Genomic DNA, 20,673 nt, shown 5'->3' with positions numbered 1-20,673 from the left:
TTAATATCATTAAATTTGCTCAGTTAACTAATGTTCAGGAACAATATTTAAAAGTCTCATCTGACTTACCTGTGATGTAGCCTTCCAAAGCTTTTGGCACCAGGGATTTTGCAGTTCTTAGGTCCTCAGAGGAGCATTTGCCCGCCTCAAGCCCGAAGGACATTCCCATTCTCTTCAGCACCTCATTGTCGTCGTGAATCTCAAAAGTGTTATCGAAATTAAAGAGGTATTCAAATCTGCATGTAAAAAGTCAAAGTGAGATGGTTTTGAAAAGAGCACAGCTATGCTTTTTTTGCCTTTTTTTTTCTTTTTTTTTTTTTTGGTATGCACTGAGGTGAGTGTCCAGATTCTTCCTTATCTGTAAAGAGTCCTTAAAAGAAAAAAAAAAAGGGCAGCAAACACTTTTTCTCTTCTCTTTCTGTGACTGGCCCATCTATGGGGTTTTAAATGGCACTTCCTCAATTAAAGTAACTTCACCACTGCAGGGAGAAAGTCTAACATTTTCTACCCCATTAAACAGATTCAAAGAGGAAGGAGGAGGCCTTCCTAAACCTGAACCTTCACTTCTACTAAATCCAATACTTTTAAAGGTCACCTGCAGCCCTGTCACCAAAATAATGACTTTGTTTTTGCTTCTTTTACATTACACTTTCTGTTCTAATACGCAACACTCCTCCTGTGAACTGACCTGTTTACCTTGGTAAAACTTTGCTTTTTGGATGTGTTTGGCTGCAGCCCGCAGCGCAGTCTCTTCACAGTCCTGTACATTCACAATGGAGCACTTCTGCTGCAGACTGACAATGTTTTTCATTGCAAATAAAAATGGAAATAGTGATATAAACTTACCAGAGCTTTAAGAAAAGCAGGGGCATCTAGACTGGCCTTATGCTATTAAGAGCCTGGACAGCACTGGTGCAGGGATTCCAATAGACGGCCCGTTCTCTGTACCTCACCTTCTGCTGACAAAAGCTTTATCCCCAGAAAAGCAACCCAGCCATGACACATGATCTTTAAAAGGTAACTCACTGGTGGGTCTTCCATTAGCTCTCCACACTCGTGTCACGTGGATTTTCTTGAGGTTTTTTTTTTTATACTATTTTTTTTTAAAAGCTCATTTTCTTATACCTGATCCAGTCAGTTTGGAAAAGTTATGTCTTTTGTGCCTATACATAATATTTTCATCCAGAAATCTACATGCTTTGTACTGGATGTAACTGTCAGTTACAGGCATAATTTCTTTGTGACTCATGTGGTATTACTTGTAAAACCCATTGTTTATGCAGCTATATTTACTTAAGGGTAACCACATTAGAAGGGAAAATAAGATGTGTCCCTGTACCTGTAATTGGTACAATGACATTCCTGCTCCCTAGACTGGGGCAGCGCAAGTCAGGTAACTGTTACTGGGTTTACACAAACGGGGGCTGGGAAACCAGTGTCACACTAATTACCAGCAAGCCATGTAATGAACTAAGTAATAACTGAATTCAGCTATTATGGAAAAGGATTGAAGGCTGTACTTATTGATAGCTCTGCATTTCTCCTCCCACATGTTGTGGTCAAACGCTGGATGCTAGAAAGGAGCACAACTCCTTTTTTTTCCCCCACAAGTTTCAAACAAAGAAACCTACAGTCACACCTCTCCAGCACAGTTTCTAGCAGTCCCTGACATGAGAAGTCCCTACACTTGGACCTTTGCTATTAATAACTGTGGGAGGGTTTTCTTCCAGGGATTTGACACGACCCATTTTGGAACTTGCAAAAACTTTTAGCATGAACAACATCAAATGCCCAGCATCTGATGCTTTGCCCAGACTGTTACAACCCCACTTACATCCTCTTTGTCTAAAACCTGTCACATGGTACCTTCTCTTAATGTCTCTTAATTTTAACTGTAATAACAACTGTTACTTGTTCTCTGTGCGCATTCCCCATGTCATCCATGACACACCTGTGAATCCACAGTTCTCTCTTTTTTAGGCCAAAGAATCCATCTGTTCCTTCTGTGAAAGCCCTTTCCTAGCTTCAGGCACTCTCGATGCCCTCCCGTGTCTCTCCCCTGGTTACACTATACTCTTTCCAAGAATAAGACAGCATATCGTATTCCAAATATAAAAGCACTATACATACCTCATTTTACATTATATTTCTTACTTTTTTCCTAATAATTCCTAGCATTATTTTAGGCATTACTGAGAAATCAACTTTTGTTCTCTGAGCCATCTGCTAGGCTGCCATCTTACTGTTCAGCGCTGAAAGCTCGGTCCAGAGGCCCACACTGTGTGTGCAAAGTTTGGGTACAGTTCCTGTCCCTTCCCATGGTAAGTGCAAATTTGATCAACAATTAATTTAATCTGGATTTTCTGCTCTTGTTACTACTGTGGTTGCATTAAATATTAAAAACCAAAACAAAACACACCCCTGGAGTGACAGTAGCATATTTAAATACATAATTTCTTTTAGTAATCTAGAAAAATTTATCCCATTTACTCAAAGAAAAATTCCAGTTGACAAAGAAAATAAAATTAAAAAAATTGATTTCATGAACACTCACTTATCACTGGATACGCTGCAGTCTATAATTGTTCTTTTGCTTGTGTTGACTATTAAGAAAGGCAGCTGTATTGTCGAGTTCAAAGCTGGAGGGCCTTGATTTCGTTGTTCATTTTGCTGATTTCTTTGTACCAAGTTTTTGAATGCTATTTGCTGTAGGAAGAAAGAAAGAAAAAATGGTCACTGACAATTAAAGGTAAGACAGCAGTGTTTCCAGGAAGTGGAACTCCATAGCTCTGATTTACCAACTCTCAATACCTTCAGTAATTTCCTGTCAAAAAGTCTTGGCCTGACTTAGTCTTTGCACTAGGGAAGCTCCCAGGAACAGAAGTTAAACATACATTTTTCACACATCCCCTAATGGCTGTGCCCCCTCACAATCCCTGGAGAAGGAACAAGACAGGAGCAGTAAAGCTTGGTGGGGAAGGGCACCATGTTGGGGCGCATAGTTGCCTTATTTTCACCATGATAATTTCATGTTACTCTTGTAAAAGCTGCTAATTTATTAGGTCAGACATAGAATCAGAATTGTGCCCTAAGTAGAGAAACAGGTTTTGGTGATGAACAAAGGAGAGCACCAGATATTTAAAAGTTTCAGTGCATATCTAATTACATGAAAATTGTATCAATATAGTTACACTAGAAAAAAAACAGCCTTATTGCCTGTAACCTCACAAAAAATTCGAGATTACTGTAAGTCCGCACAGACCAAAACACTTAAGAATGCTCAAAACTGTATTTATAAAATGTTACTCTATAAGGAACAATGCATTTGAAATAGATTTCTGCAATCCAAGCCAAAACTCAACTCACAGCTGCATGTCAGAATGTAAAAGAGCTAGATTTTTCTAGCCTCCCATCCTTAGAACCCAGAAATGCCTATCATCTCCCCCAAAACACCTCTGCCCATATTTACACAAGTTCAGCTGAAAATGTCATACCTTAGAATCAAAAAAGAAATTTTGCAGTAGGTACTACTCAGAGAAGGTAACTCTGGGGGATGTGGAGTCAACAAAGGGGACGCGTGAGCTGTTCCCATTCCCAGGAATACTGACAAAGCTCCAGAGACCCCTGCAGAGCCCAGGGCAGGCAGACCCGGTGCTGCTTTACAGGAGCTGCGAATGAATCGCAAAGTGAGGGTAAGAGGCCCCCCCTAGAATCCACAAACGTCACAACCCTGAAACTTTTGTCCCTGGTATAATTACAGTTGCTAAAATCTAGCAAGAACCTCAGACATTGTAACATGCTGGATTTGCACTTGATAATTTAATTTATAGAAAAAATAATTCAATATACCTGCAGCAGCAGTTCTTGTAGTTGGGCTCGCTTCTGTTTTATCCTTTCAATCCGCCTCTGTTTTTCTATCTTAAAAAATAAATGTAAATGCATCAAGATAATTAGTTACCTTGTCTGTTCCACTGCCAAACTGAACAGGGTGTAGAACTACAGCCGTGCTCTAGCACCATGACAAAAATCCAGACCTTCCTCATAGAGGATGGTGAATTCCATGGCATGGTAAGCAAATTGCACAAGTTGTTTCAGCCCAACCCATTTGCCATATATTTTCTTTTTTTTCCAGACTAATCACAGTCACACGAGTTTCTCCGTAAAATAGCTCTGACAAACTGTGATGTCGTTCTTTGTCAACAATTTTAACTTCAATAAAGAATCAATTATGACAAGAGACTGCATTATTTCCCCACCCCTTCTTCCTCTTCTGCATTGTGCACTGAGTGTGGATTAGCACTAAATTAAACCCTTGCTTGAGGGGCTGCTTTGGGGTGTTTTGTTTTTCCCTCCTGCCCTGGCCTCTTTCGGAGTGGTGATGTGCTGTCCCTCCCACTGTGCCAGCTCCGAGCCATAAGCGTGTGGAGACTGGGCTCAGGATCATCACCTGCATCATTCCAGTGACCTCCACTGTTTGTTTGGTTTGGTACAAACAGGTACAACAAACAGTATTTTAAATAGTGTTCTGGGGCAACACTGAAGAATTGGACAGGGGTCATCATGTTTAAAAGGTGTTTTTCCTCATCATCCTGTCCATGCCAGCACTGTATCACTGCTCCCAAAAATATTAAACTCTTAAATTACCTTTTCATTCAACCACTGAGACTAAATGCTGCAGCCTTTTACAACGTAGCTGGCTGACACCCCCCCGCCCCGGGTTTTATGTACAGTGCTGCTTTGCAGAGGTGTGTCTCCCCTGCCCACTTTACAGTTCAAAATCTGCTTCACTGCACAGCAGATGACTTTCTTTGCTGGGACAAATACGTAACTCTTAAAACAGGTATAATTTACACCTGGTTTCTATATAACAAGCTTTTTTGTACTAATTTCTCATTTTTGTACTGGAAATCTTACTGTGGAATTACACTGTAAGAAGAGTTGGCATTTTATACAGCTGTAAAAGCAAAATTAATTCTGATTTCCAGAGCATGAAAATGCAGCTTTATTTTCTATTCCTTTCTCTATGTCATAGGAAGCCACATTTTAAGAAACTATGCCCGGCTTCCATTTTGTGCCTGTGGAATTAGAGCCTGAAACAGTGAACAGCACATGATCCTTGTACGTGACAATGAGATCCAAGCTCTGTATTTGTAACAATAACCTATAGGGAAGATAACGCATTCACGTGAATGCATGTAAATGTAGATTTATCTGTATTTTTTAAAAAATAAAGAATCCTGGAGTATAGTGCTTGAGCACACGCATACTCCTTGGGTGGATTAATTTTCCAAGTTACTGTAATGGACAAGAACAGTAAAAGCTTTTTTCTTACCACATCTAAAAAGACAAATGATGTAAATGAACCTGCACAAAACCCATTGTTCTGTACTGCAGAGGCCCCCCCATCCACCTTTTAAGGTATTTAATGTCCCAAGTATCACAAATGTAGTATATATTAGAATGCATCTACAGTCATTACAGCACGCTGCAGTAAATACAGTAACGGTGCTTTTTATTTATAGAGCATTTGGCCTGAAGGACAAGCAACATTTGTGCATATAAATTCTGGCATCCCTGCAAAAACATGGTAACTCTTAGCCTGCTGGAAAAATAATGGAAAGAACCAAGAAGAAAAACTTATTTTTTTCCCCTGCCAGTTCATCACTAATATTTAACACCCTAGCAGGAATTATTTTTCAAATAATTTTATTTGAATGGCATTTCCAAGTACAGACATGAATAGAAAATTGGTCTCCTTTCAAATGTACAATATTTTCATCTGGCTAATTCAGACTACTACAGCCTTTAGTCTTAAAAGTAACCCCTGATTTAATCAATGTCCATCTTTGTAAGGTAAATAGGCTTATTTTTAAAAATTAATGTAACACATACTAATGTAATGTACACTAAATAAAACTGAACAAAGCATAAACAAACATCCCTTCAATTTATTCAAATATCAGAAGTTGTATTTTCATACTGTGTAAGAATCAAAGCCAAGCAGGTTCAAATTGAGGAAAAAAAACGTTTTCTAAAGTAGAGTAGCCCCATTCTCAACCTGTGAACTCTGCAGAATTTCCCATCTACATCACATTACCTCTAGATTCTGACATTCCTGAGCGGAGTTTGTAGGAAGGCCAATCCATCTGATTTCCTTCTTCTCCTTTGAAATAATGTTCATTGCCATCAGGACATTAAGAGCATCGTAAACTCTCCGTCTAATGTTTTTCTGATCATAAGCCTGCTAAGGAAACAATGGAGCATTAATTGCAACAGAAGGATTCAAAAAGGAAAAAAAAAAAAAGACTGAACACATTCTTCATAGCTATGTAGAAAGCCAAAATGGCAGTTCAGGTCAGAGGGGCATTAAAAGAGGACGCCTTCACCTGTGCTACTGCCTGGACACCATGTGAGCACGTCTGGTTACACTGGAAGCTGCAGCAAGTTCCTGTCATGGCAAGTGTATGACAGTTGAAAAGCCTGACAAGCCCATGTAGGGAGGGTACAAAAGTAGCCTCTTCTTAAAGTTATCTTTCGGCAGACTTCTCTATTTTTTTTATAATTTAGATGGAGTTCAACTCTTCATTTTAATTCTATATTTTTAAATTTCAGAGGGTAAGTCTTTGTATTTGGGAAGTAGTTAAGTAAAGGAAAGTATGGAGTGTGGCAGGACAGTGCAGAAACAGAAGGGACAGAATTCTATGATAAACCAGACCATTTTGTAATGGTCCATCTACTTTCAAAACACACGTGTGCTTACCGAATCTGTAGCTAGGTGGCTGTTAGAATTTGTGAATTCTGATACCAGCTCATCAGCGACTTCATTGTATGAAGTTGTTCCTTTACGTTGAACTTTTTCACACACTTTCATTGAAAAATGCCTCAGACCCTTCCCATTTTTATCTCCTTTTTTGCTTCTCTTACTGGGAAGGAGAAAAGTAATTATTTTTAATAAACTGAACATTAATGAGCTACTTTGTTAAACAGCAAAAGGTCTATCTATTGCAACAGGAATCAGGAAACATCATTATGTACTACCTAAATAAAAAAATAAAACTGTTCTGCTTTTTTGAATCAGTTTCTTACAAATTGGCAAAAAAGTGCACTGGAACCCTATCCCCCTTCTCAGCAATTTCTACATTGAACATGTGCTACTGGGAAAAACTGGAGAATTCATCTCCAGTGAGTAACTAAAAGGGTAACTAAAATAAGGGGGAAAACCCTCACAGGTTTTATGTGCCCAGAAGCCAGATTTACAAGGGACTCTCATGTTTGTGCTCAAAATAGAAAGGCTCAGACAATTCAGCTCTACTTACAATTCAGCAGAAGATATCTTAATTCTCCAAACAACCAAGTTTAATATCTGTGCCAGCATAGTTAAGGCTGAGATACAAGAATATCTTTTGTGGAGAATACGTGCATATTCATTGGTTTTTATGGTGCCAAATTACTAACTGGCAACTGTCAGGATTACTTTACATTCACTTTTTTCCTCCAGAAAAGCAAGAGCTTAGATAATGGTGATGGAAAACACGGAAGCAATTGGTTTTATCACACAAGCTAGATTTGGATGCACATTTCAACACAAGCCTTTAAAAAGCTCAGCTCTGATGTGTTTTTTTTTGTTTGTTTTGATTTTTAATTAGTTTTACAAGTTGGTTTCATAATATGTTTCAGGGAGATCTATTATTTTACAGAAAAAGGCCTAGTTCAGTCAACAGTAACAAGCTAAGGAAAACATTAACATACCGGAATGCTTTTCAAAATTTTGGATGTATTTAAGAAAACAGAACACTGGAAAGGACAGTAGAAAAGGAAGAGTGGAAAGGAATACTGGAAGATGAAACAAAACCCCAACCCAACACTCCTAATCTCTACACAGTTACTCAATTTGAGTAACCCCCGATCGGCAAAACAAATAAAACCACCTTGAATGCACTCAAAGAAATTTCAGAAGCAAAGGAAAAGACCATCATTTGTCACACTGAAAACTAGAACAATCCTGTTTCTGAAGATGTGGTATTGTGTTTTTCACAACTCCCAGTATCATAATCTGTAACAGCAAATGTATTTATGAGGAAGTGATAGAGCAAAGAGTAATGAATTAGAGCTACAAGGAGTAACACAACATAGAATTTATGTGGAGGAGTGAAAACTGCTGAAAGTGGGAACTGGACACACATATCTCTGAAGGGCACAGCTAAGGAAATAAAATACATATGACCTTTTACATAAAATACATATGTTCAATAATACTCACCTTTCTGAAAAATCTGATTCTATAAATTCTCGAGTCCGCTTTCTGTCCCTAAGAAAAGACAATTCAAACTTAGATGAAAATAACATTATCTATTCAGACCAACAAAATCAATGTCTGTGGGGCCTAGCTGGGTACTAGTGCTTGCTGTTACATGCTCACTGACAGGGGAAAATAGAACACACACAGCTGGACAATATTTAAGAGAAGGCGGTTGGTTAGGACTTTGGAGGTTGTCTGAGCTCACTGCCAGACAAGTTGTATTCCCAACTCTACCTTGCTTTGCCTGTATGATTTCAAGGAATTAGCTTCATCTGCAACTATAGGAAATGCTAACATGAGCTAGATAACCACATCCCATCAAAAAGGAGAAGCTGGGCTTGTTTGAAAATTCCTATTAAAAAATGCCTTATGTGGAAGAAAAATGCCTTTAAACAGCACATAAGATATAGTCTATATTTTCAGGACATTGTATGTTTTGCTATATCTTTAAACAAAAAACAAGGTAGAACACTAAACATGGTCACATTGGAGCTGATGCACACAGAGCTGAAGAGAGATACCCTGAAAAAGTAGGTGACGTTAATTTTGCAGAGGAGTAGCAGTCACCAATCACTGCTGGTTTCCTTATCGGTCTACTTATTAGCTACAGCAAGCAGATTTCACAAGTTGTCTTCCAATATTGTCGTTTTATTCTTGCAGCCGATACAATGCACAGTGCTTGAGAACTATCAATAAATGACTTCATGATGTTACCTTGCAATTTCAAAACCAGGGCTCCCAGCAGATCCTTACGCAGCTAAAAACCTGGCAGTGTTATGAAGGGAGCTGAAGAAAAATGCTGGATGCGAGGAGCTGTGCCATGAAATCCTGCCCGTGTTGGGTTGTGTGACCCAGACCCCCCCACAGGCTCCTCCGCAGCAGCCGGGTCTGGGGGGGGGGGCGAGCCCTGTCCATGGTGCTAAACGCCCCCGCTGCGCCTCCCGGGGGCTGCAGGGGGCCGGGGAGGCGGCCAAGGGAGAGCGTCCCCCCGGCTGTCCTCCCCCGGGGCTGTCCGTCCCCCCGGGCTGTCCGTCACCCCGGCTGGCTGTCCCCCCGGCTGGCGGAGACTGTAGACAGCCCTGAGAATGAATACGCTCTTGTCTCACTTGATTTTGGAAACAAGTGGGAATCTGTGCAGAGGAGTAAACAATGGGTGAAGCGAGGAGTCTGGACGCACAGTCCTCTCCAACTGTTTTCAGCCAGGGTTCAGCAGTAACACGGACCCTGCCTCACCTCTCTGCTTCAGATGACAATATGACCTATCGCATGGACTGCTCCGGGGATCAATATTGATTGGCCAGTCTGGAGAACATCTCGCTCCTTTTTATCAGTGGAACAGTAATCAGGCTCATTAGAAATAGCACGTCTAGATGTTGACAGTTTACAAACAGAAGGATGGTGCCTCTGCTGGGTGGTGGTTGCTGCGCTGCAACAAGGCTTCTCTCTGGGAATCTCCACCAGCTGGGGTTGGATGAAGCTTAGGGAAGGCAGTGGGCATTCCTTCTCCGGTTTAGCGGGCTGTGAACAGACACTACGGCTTTTCCCACCTCTGGGAACTGGAAGAACTTCTGCCTGGCCTCCACATTACACAAATTTTGCAGAAATAATCTTTGACAACTCCTTTTCCGAATAAAATCAGAACTAAGTGGATTCAAAATGTATTTTGAGGACATAAACACATACTCAGCAAAAAAAATCAAGCTTAAAAACTGCTCAGCCGGGCATGCAGCTTATTGACTCTGTGGTGGGAACAGAACAACTGGGAAGTACAAGCCTAGGGCAGTCCTTGCTTACAGGCACAGAATGAAGAAAATCAAGGTACAAACATTGTATCTCATTTCTGCCATGTCCTAAGAAGCTCCATTTTTCTACCTCTAAACCTGGAAAGGTACTACTGACATTCATCACCTGTTTACAAAAATTAGCCTAGATATGGAAATAAATTATTGTTAATTTTCACAGGCAAAGCACCACGTATGCCTTGAGACATAAAAGCTCAGAAGTACTGGTATTAAAAAAAAACAGAAATAATGAAAAACTGTAAAGACCAGATTTCCTTAGAAGAGCTAAAGACAGTCACGTTACTCTGGAGTACCTCAGAACCCCATGAAAACTTGTTCCTACTGTAAAATGTTCATAAAAATACAACATAGATTACATTCAAAAATTTTCCATTACAGCTTTACTCTTAAATGCCTCTTTAAGTCTCTCCCCCTGGTGCTTGTACTCCTGTGCTCACATGCTCCGATGCTCCAGACATCAAAAGTGCTTAATAGGCTGAAGAGCCTCCTTTTACCTGTGCAAGGACTAGAAGCCGTAAGCCAACATACAGATACAACAGTATAAATAAAGGGGAAAAAAAAAATCAGAGCAGAACCTCAAACATATTTTAAGAAAAAAAAAATCTTACCCTGGGGCCCAGCCAGAAGCTTCTGTTATGTGTGTCTGTGTGACCATTGCTGGAGCTGGGTTATACGCACTCCCAATCAGAACACTCCCTGAATTGGTCAGTCTTTGTGATGTGCTTATGATCTATGAAATTTAGAAATAAAAACACACAGTTCTCTTAACAAAACAGAGGTTACCACAGCCCAAAATTCACACTAACCATGGGACTAAGAAAATAATAATAATAATAATTCTGTAGTGGATGCAAGCTGCAGTCAAAATATACAGTGGCGATGTCATCAGAATATCTTCATACATGAAAGTAATTACAATGCTCTGAAGTTTTCTACTAATTGTACCATGTTACTGCATTATTCATATGGACAAGATCTAGACAGCAATAATTACTAGGTATGACAGATAGGCTCTGTGCCTATATACATCTAATTTTTTCTTCAAGAGTACATCTAGGCAATTTCTTGATCACTGTAATCAATAAAGCCTCCTTTCCAATGGATTTGTCTCTTGGAATTGTCTGCCTTTGGTACCAAAGACAATCTGAGGTTTGGCCAAAGTATTCCCTGCAGTTTCTAGCATTCACAAGATCTCAAAGCATTCCAGCAAGCTAATAACACAACATTGTACCTCCGGAATGAAATGTAAAGCCTGTACAGTAAGAATTTACATTTACTCAAACCTGGTGAAACTGTATGTCCAATGGTTGTTTACACTAAGACACCTGGACTCAACTTTTAAATCACGTGTAAGTTCTTTCTTTAAAGTAGGTCACCAGAAGAATTTAGATAGTATTTAAAAATGAAGCAGTATTAATGAGTTAATCTTTAAAATAAATCAAAACAGGTACAAGTTAGATATTTACTGGTTGATACTGAAGAACAAAAGCTGCCATGCTGGCTGCTTTACACCCTGCATGGGGGCACAAGAATGGTAGCAACTTAATGCTACATTGGCTTAAAGTCAGAAACATTTTGTGACAGTGATTAATTTGTAAAAGCTTGTTTAAGTTCAGCACTGGTGTAACATCAGTATGTATTGCAATGCAATATTTCAATTAAACATCAGTCCGATCCAGTAACTTTTTATATCAATTTCTTGCACTACTATAAAATAACGTTTGTTTGCAGTAATGGCAGACACACGCCAGGGAAAAAAGATTTTAAATATTTTGTGTATTGAAATTAATTTCAGCATGTTCCACCCCCTCCGAGGTTTCACACTGCTCTACTGACGCCTTGTAAATCACAGATCAGATGTGTCACTGAAGGGCATTTTATGTCCGATCTCCTCCTCGATTTGCTGTGACACCCACCGTAGTAACCGAGCTGGCACAACCGCCTCCGGGCGCTCGCACGCCGGCCCGTCCGCTCTCCGCCTGTCCCGCGGTGCCACCTGCTGGCGGCGGGCACCGGCAGCGCCGGCACCGGCAGCGCCCCGCGCCCTCCGCGGCACCGGGGCGGGAACCCCCCGCGGCACAGCTCCCTGTCCCGGCTGCTCTCCCGGGCACACAAACCTCTCTTCTCTCAGCGTCACTTCTACATTTGCTGCTGAATGTTTGCTTTCACACAAAATGCTACACGGAGTATTTTCAGCGGGCTAATCCCACCTTTTCTTAACAGCAAATACTTTTCCAGCGTGCTGCAGTGATCACACACCTTCACTGTGGGGCATAAAACAGAAAGAAAACCTCACCCTACTTTAGCAAACAGAGCATCTGCAGGATGCGTTAAACCCCTGTAATTAAACCCCTGTAATTAAGCATACCAGTTTATCAGTAATACTTACGCTGTTAAATTTATACCTACAGACTGAATCTAAAGAAATGGTAACAAACACCCATACACAGGAATCCAGCCCAGAACACCTGTGCTGATGTACAGCCGTACCCCAGGGGTTCCAGAGCAACCCGGGGCTGTGTGCCAGCTGTACAATGGAGGCCTGTATTAATGGCTATTTAATAATAAAATGTTTTCTGAATATAGACCTGTCCTTACAGAGCAGAAAATAATTTTTTAAAAAATTAAAAAATTTAAATTAAGAATACAAAAAAAGAATAAATGTGTGTCTCACAGCATGCAGTAGCTTTTGCAACTTCTACCTGCTACAGAACCTAAACTGCAACGAGGGTACATTTAACCCCAAAGCAGGGCCTCAAGCAGCCACTTGTAAGAGCAGGAACTGCATTAACTGACTGCTCTCCCTGTTCCTGACTATTATTTATTTATTGTGCTCACAAGACACATCTTTTGTAGAGGAACCATCCCAGTGAAATGCTACTGGGCACCTGCTCTGGCAATACTTGCATCAGCACCGATGCTCTGAGGAACACAATTCCCAGTGCACAGGGCACTAGCCCGTGGCTAGTACTTCAGCTGGAGCTCTACACAGCAGAGATGCAGCGTGTGGGGGAGGGCAGCGCTGGCTGCGATGCCTGTGCCCATCTGTCCAACTGGGATAAAAGCCACTGAAGAACAGGAATAACTGCTGATGAGAAAAAGACCCACCACAATTATTTATAAAACACATTAAATGGTTGTTGTACTCAGGCTAAGTGCTTGGCAAGTAGGCACTGGGTTACCAGAAGCAGGGGACTGTATTGCCTATTAAGCTCTCTGGCCTCTAGAAAACTGAAAATTTTTCTCAAACCAGACCCAAAATCCCTGAAACATCAATATGCTCTCAGTATACAGTTATCGACAGGAAAGCAGTTTTAAGAAGAGTAGTTTCAACAAGTTAAATCTCTAGCAACAGACCTGAGACATTTAGTCTTTGGCAACATGACTCAAAATATTCAGAGTATCAGTAACATTCTTCATGAGATTTTTCTTTTCTTAATACAGTTTTGAGTAATAGTTAAAATGTCAACTGATAAAGCTGTTTCAGTTTCCATCCCAAGCCAGGAAGACGGGTGTCCCCTAAGATCACCCACAAGCTGGTTGTTGGGAGCAGGAGCTGCGGGGTGCCAATACCCACATCAGCACCCTCCAGCCAGGGGGGCCCTGCAGCCGCCGCTGAGGCGGGAAGCGGCAAGTTCCCAGCACTGATCACCTCTTTGTTTCTCATGTTTCCCCATTACAGCAACAGGAAGCCACGCAGGTAGTTACACAAGGCAGCATTGCCGAAAATTGCAAAACTTACCATTTGGGGTCCAACATTCACGTTGATTGGTCCTAAGGTTTTTGGCAAAATCTTAGTTGGAGAGTTGGTGCTGGAAACTGGTAATGTTATTATTGAAATATTACCTAAAAAGACCAGTAAAAAGAGAGTTTTAAATTACTTCCTTAGTAACCTCTGAATAACACTTTGGCAAATTCTCACATTTTAATGTTTTGGAATCAGGTTGGTTTTTTTGTCTCATAAACTGCAAACACACCCTCACACAACCGCCTCCAGACCTTTCAGCAGATGTCACAAGGACACCTCGCAAAACCACACCTTCACTATTTTACCTTTAAAATTATGTGTTAGTATTTTATTTCCAGAAACAATTTCTTCTTGCCTAAGACAAAGAGCACACAGTCTGCCATAGCTCAGCATTAAGTTAAAATTAATGAGTATACTTCTAGAGAGAAATCAGCACACAAATCCTACTTATAATCACAGCACACATACAAAATATATATCCATCTATCTTCATAGCCTTAACCACTCCTCATCTGACTATACTAAAGTATTCTATAAACATCAGTGAGGCAGATGTACAGACTTCTAGAGAGAAATCAGCACACAAATCCTACTTATAATCACAGCACACATACAAAATATATATCCATCTTCATAGCCTTATCCAACTATACTAAAGTATTCTACAAACATGAGTGAGGCAGATGTACAAATGTAACATCCAGAGTATATGCTGCCTCTGTCACTGTACAGACGGAGTAAATGATGCCTTTGCAACTTACCTGAAGTAACAGAGAGGGCAGCTGGACATCAAGATGAAGCCAAGCATGCCATCTCTCACCCAGTGTGTTCTCATCCCAAGCTGTTTATCATCCTTGTGATGCCAGGCAGCTTATGGATCTAACTCACCCTTGCCTTCACACAGAGAAGTGCAGCTCTATGCTGAGAGTCTCACAAATGCTGCTGCTGCTCCTCTATTTCCAATCTTATCTTCTCATCTTGATTATTCAGACTTAAGGTCTTAATCAAAGCTACCACACAGCACTACCATTAGCCCATGAACATAAATGTAACATCCAGAGTATATGCTGCCTCTGTCACTGTACAGACGGAGTAAATGATGCCTTTGCAACTTACCTGAAGTAACAGAGAGGGCAGCTGGACATCAAGATGAAGCCAAGCATGCCATCTCTCACCCAGTGTGTTCTCATCCCAAGCTGTTTATCATCCTTGTGATGCCAGGCAGCTTATGGATCTAACTCACCCTTGCCTTCACACAGAGAAGTGCAGCTCTATGCTGAGAGTCTCACAAATGCTGCTGCTGCTCCTCTATTTCCAATCTTATCTTCTCATCTTGATTATTCAGACTTAAGGTCTTAATCAAAGCTACCACACAGCACTACCATTAGCCCATGAACATATGCAAACGGCTGTACAGAAGCCACTCCAAGCAGTGACACATTTACCTATGGACACTGTGCCAGCAGGACCTCCTGGCTCTATGACAGTTTCAAAGCAAGAGAGCTGCAAATTGATCAATCAAATACCTCCCCCCATTCTTATGCACAGCCTTGTTCAAAATGGGGAATGACAGTGGTGGGTCTAGAAGCAGAATCAAATATAAGGAAGAGCTGCCACTGCCTCATAATCCAGAGCCAGGTTGGGTCTAGCTGGGTCAGGAGCCCTAAGGAAAAGGATTGGCTCCTGAAGAGTCACTTACGCTCCCTGGCACTAGCAGACACAAACAGAAGGCATCTGAGGTGACGGGTTCCTTCAGACCAGTGCAGACCAGTGCTCCCCACTGCCCTGCCCTGCCCTCCTCCTTCCACAGGAGCTGGTCAACATTCAGCTTAGCCTGGATGGTCCCAAGCTGACCCAGTGGTGTTTGACATCTCTGTTCCCTGGTCTTTTCTCATACAACCTGTTCTCCTCCACTGCCCACTTTTCTCTTCTCACTTGATCCTGAACCAGCATTTTTGTTTTGTTTTTTAATTTAGTACACCTGTGTTCTGCCATGGGGGAACTGGAAAGCCATAAATTCAACAGTGTGACTTCTGTGTAATATAAAGCAGAAACAACAACAGAAGTAGTAAAGATGTAGACATACAAGTCTCACCTTTATAAAAAAATGAACAGATATGAGAAATATTTTCAATTTGAGACAAGGATGTTCTAATGTTTTGTGTAAATTCCTTTGGCATCTGAAGTAACACTACTACTAACACTGACACTACTACTGATTTTCTAAAAGGCAGATCTGTATCTGAGAACACGTTCAGAAGAAGCTTGCTTCTGCTTTATTCAATAAATTGAATAATGTATTCAGTCACCTAACTCATCGAGGAAAAAACCTTCTAAAACCCACACACTTGCAAACCCACCCCCACAGCAGATCCTTGCTCTATTACCAAACTCCTTTTGTGAGGTAGTGCCAGAGTGCCCCAGACAACAGTAATTCATTATTTACATACATTGTGTTCACATTTTGAGCTCAAAATAGTTCCCTAAACTGGCTAGTTACTTGTCAATTTTATATTGCTATAGGATTTTGCCCAGCATGTTTTCATCAAAGCCTAGTCATCCCTCTCCTTGCAGGCTGTTGTCATCAGCAACGTGCCTGTCACTTCCCAGTACTGCTGGAGAAAACTTCCTCTTTTCTGCTGCAGCTGAAACTTTTGACTCCTTTTTCTCCAAGATCAGCTCTCATGCTATTTTTCCTTGTCCCTTTTCTCACGAGGGAAAAGAAATAAATTACTTTCTCTGGTGCTGACAACATAAAGTTACATGGCAAAGTGCAGTAAAATTCTGAAACGTCAGCACCTAACTTACAGTTCTGTTACCATAGGGCTACATCACAGAGGCGGCTCTGGTGACACTTCCTGGCCTGCAAGAGGCACAGTAATGTCACGTTTCACAATGTAAGATTAAATCCCTCAGACTTAGTGTACTGTACAATTAGCACTGCTGCTGCACAGTCCAACGTACGTGTCTACCCACTGTCCCACATCCATCGCTGTGCGCACCGTTTCCTTCTTTCTCACCATGTGACACACAGGTTGTAATCTATGGGCACTGGGGATAGTTTTTAACCTAAGTACCTCCCCTCGCACCCACAGGCAAACTCTCTGAAAACTAGTTTAAACTACCCTCACCATCAGGGCAACTCTAGTAATTATTTGGGTCATGCAAATTACTTGATCTTGATTTTAAAAAGACAGTCACTTACACATAACGTATGTTTAGAACATTGGTTACAGTTACTGTCAGTAAGAAAGATCTTGATCTTCTAATCCCTACACACACACACACCCCCCCCCATCATCAAAATGATCTTAAGAGTTGATCAAGTTTTCAAAGAAATGCTTCCCTGCCCTTGTCCTTCCTTTTAAATTTAAGGGTAAATATAAATATGGGAATGTGTAGACTTTAAAACACAGTCAGGATGGAAAGAGACGAGTTCTTTTTTATGAGTGAGGCCCCGCTTATCTACCATGGGCAGAAGGAAAAAGCAACCAAATTTTTCACAATAAGAGTTAATTCTGCGTGTTTGTCAGCAGTTGAAAACATCATAAACAAAAAGTTTTATCACTTATGAAAAAATATTCCCTCTTTCCTGTTTTTTTTTAAAGTCTCATAGTCAAGATACTCATGTGACCTCAACTGCTCCATCTCTAGATACTCATGTGACCTCAACTGCTCCATCTCTCTTCACAACAAACATGAAAATTGGTCCAGTTAATGCATTTCCAAATAGATCACATGAGCACCCCAACCTGAAGAGACAGATTTTGCAGTCAATAGCACCAGTGTCACTACTCTTCTCTAAACAAAGAGAAATCCAACTTCCAAGAGCACCCTGTCCTACCCACGGCCCTGGTGCAGCATCTGCCCAGGTCTGTGGGACGCAGCTGCTGCTGAAGGAGCTGGAGCTGGGCAGGACCAGTCCCAGCGCAATCGAAACATCACCACAAACTGGAAACTGCCGACAAAAGCACAACCAGCTCTGAGAGCTTGTTTGCTAACATGACCAGCTGTATTTTACACCAAATTTTCACCAAACGGTGCATCCATATTTGCTGAAGAGCTGGTAATTTCTAAAGTTTTGAAGGCAAGGTAGTGTTACAAAACAGCAAGCATCAACAGGAACAATCTCTTCAAGTCTTATTTCTAAAACAGCATAGAAAAAGTTGAAGGAGGAAGGAGATGTCATGCTGTTTGTAGATCATCTAAAAATATTCACAGACTTTAAAAAATATTCAGCAGATTTCTGTACTGAACTTAAAGCAAAAATACCACAAAACTAAATATATATACTTTATCACATAGCAATTGTAAAGGCTTTAAACATGAAGAAATTCCAAATAAATGCCAAGTCTTAATAATGCCCATCATTTGGGGAAAAAAAGATTACACTGATTTATGTTCCACTGAAAACCAGCAGTACGTACAGTGGTAAGCTGAGCACAATGAGACCCATCAGCCTCCTAGTCACGGTAATCTTACTGCCTGGATGAAAAAGGTCAGCAGAGATGGATCAAACTAGAATGATTTGTATAATAATACTCAATTCTTATATAATGTTTCTCAGCAGTACTTTGGAAGCACAAAGGAGGTCAGTGTCATTATTCCCACTCTACCTACAGAAAACCAAGCACATGGGAAAGAAACCCATTTAAAACTCTCATAGAGAGGCTTTAACTGCAATATATAGAAAACCACCACAAACTGAGCATGCTTGTCACGGATGCAAATGCAAGATAAAAATCTGTCAGTGAACATATGTATGTTTCTTTTAGAATAAAACCCCTTTGCTTCTACATAAATTAGTTTTCCATCCCTCAGTCACCACTATTGCTGTTTCTCATGGAGAAAAACCAGAGTTGCTATTCTTTCATGCTTAGAAACATATGATCACTACAAAACTATTATTCTTCCTGGCATTTGTGAAATATTTCTACTTGCACACACAAAGAAAAATTCAATTTAAGTGATCTTCAGCTTCAAGCAGCCACAGAAAAAGTTATTCATGTTTATGTACATGTATGCTCACATGCACACACTAACTAACCATCCCATAAGACTAACTTTAAATCGTTAGGCGGCATCCTAGATAGTTTAACTTCACACAACCAACACAGACTCCTATACAAATATGGAGTTAAAGACATTTCAGTGATTTTTTTTTTCCCTGTATAACTAAATCTGTTAGGTCTGCAGCTTAGTTGCAAAGATAATCAGAAACAATGTCAATCGGAGAATCTATAGAATCTGTCACAGCCAGTTTGAAGGAAACCATAGCTGATGGGTGGCACAGACCAACCAGCTGGGGTCACACACAATGCATACATCAACAAAAAAAGTCTTTGAATTTTTAGACAAAACACTAGGGAAGCGCTGGTAACTTGGATTTCATATTCTGAGCTCTGAAACAAACATCCATATTTTTAAAGCGTATCAATGAACAGCCATTTTAAATAACACAGCCTATGGCTTGATGGTAATGGACGGTGAAAATAACAGTTTGGAGTTGGGAAATACCAGGAAGTCCATTAGGATATTTTGCAATAACACGTGATGTTTCCTCAGGATCCTCTATTACATTAAAACATTCATTGATCTCCAAGATCAGGCCACAGTATTATTAAAGCATATAGAAAAACTGAATTATTAACATGCTATTAATATGCATATATTTTCTTGGTACATTTCTTCATTTGTTTATTACACAAACTTACTGGGCTATAAACCTAACTTTAAAAATTGTATAGTCCGTAGAAGCACACACATATCTAGAAATACATGAAATCAAAGAGATCTGTAGAAAAGGAAAAACAAAATCACAGAATCAGACAGAGAATGGTGTGGTACATGGAACAATGGGTATTTTTCAGCTGAATCTCTTCCTGGGTCCAGTGAAGTGCTCAGCCACCTACACAGCTATGCTGGCACTAAGCAAAGGACAGTGTTTAAAAGCAGCTATGAGGTGACCAGGGCCAACCTGACTGGCAGTGTTACCAGAGAAGATGTCTGGCATCAAGCAAAAGATTACAACACAAGGAAAGGCAGAAAATGGTAAATATGCTAATTAAAAAAAAAAAAAGAAAAGGAAGAAAGAAAGAAAGAAAAAAGAGACACCTGCCTTATTGCTTCCATTACAGTAGCACAGGGACATGGCAGTCCTGCGCATTGCCCAGTTTCTAAAACACCACCCAAATCAGGACTTAATAAAAATTAGGTACTGCATAGAAAAAGATGCATTGAAACACAGTTTCCTGTGAAGTTGCATGAAAAGTTAAGATTCCCAACCAAAGCAATCTGGATTGCAATTTGATCCTATTGAGGGATCCTCCCTCATGGAGCCTGTTTCAGGATTGGTGTCTGGAGCTGGACTCCCTTTTCTCTCCACAGCAATAAGCAGAGAATGCCACGTAAATTCAAAGAATTTAAGAATATAGCAATAAAAAAGTATTAACTAAGGACAGTACAATCTACATTATACATTTTAAGCTGAGAATCACACATGACACTCATAGTCCAGTTGAGAGCTGTTGCTTCTTTCTTCCACACCCTACTAACTAGTAACTGTCAATTCCCTGTTCACAGACAAAAGTGGATCAGTACCCAGTGCCTTCGTTCCAATACAGACACACTGGGTCACCCAACAGATTTTGTTTAGGAGGCAGCAGAACAGTTAGCCTGTGAAATAAACTCACTTTTTACATGCAAGAGTATTCCCCATGAAAGATAACAAAATATGGTTTCAGTAACTTCCATAATTTCTTTACAGGCACTTAGAAATTTAGAATTCTTTAAATTTGCAGGACATTATCTATTGAAAATTAAGT

At 40.5% G+C, this 20,673-nt stretch overlaps 1 protein-coding gene across 2 annotated transcripts in view; it reads right to left on the bottom strand.

Moving 5' to 3' along the window:
* The window catches only part of TFDP2 (transcription factor Dp-2 (E2F dimerization partner 2)), a 50,072-nt gene that overhangs the window by 14,139 nt on the left and 15,260 nt on the right, over positions 1-20,673 (bottom strand). Inside the window, exons 4-11 of one of the 2 annotated variants that reach the window (XM_014951729.1) lie at positions 13,844-13,947; positions 10,710-10,831; positions 8,261-8,308; positions 6,761-6,923; positions 6,098-6,241; positions 3,850-3,918; positions 2,555-2,706; positions 70-236 (exon numbers count right to left, since the gene is read on the bottom strand). In XM_014951729.1, the coding sequence (XP_014807215.1) occupies positions 70-236; positions 2,555-2,706; positions 3,850-3,918; positions 6,098-6,241; positions 6,761-6,923; positions 8,261-8,308; positions 10,710-10,831; positions 13,844-13,947 (969 nt within the window). Of the gene's footprint in view, positions 1-69; positions 237-2,554; positions 2,707-3,849; positions 3,919-6,097; positions 6,245-6,760; positions 6,924-8,260; positions 8,309-10,709; positions 10,832-13,843; positions 13,948-20,673 lie in introns of both variants that reach the window. The other variant, XM_014951728.1, reaches the window with a different exon arrangement.

The sequence above is a fragment of the Calidris pugnax genome, unplaced genomic scaffold, assembly GCF_001431845.1.
Source record: "Calidris pugnax isolate Ruff unplaced genomic scaffold, ASM143184v1 scaffold197, whole genome shotgun sequence".
In the NCBI taxonomy this organism is placed as follows: Eukaryota; Metazoa; Chordata; class Aves; order Charadriiformes; family Scolopacidae; genus Calidris; species Calidris pugnax.
Note: the sequence above shows the minus strand (reverse complement) of the source record. Positions and strands in the feature narration are given on the sequence as shown.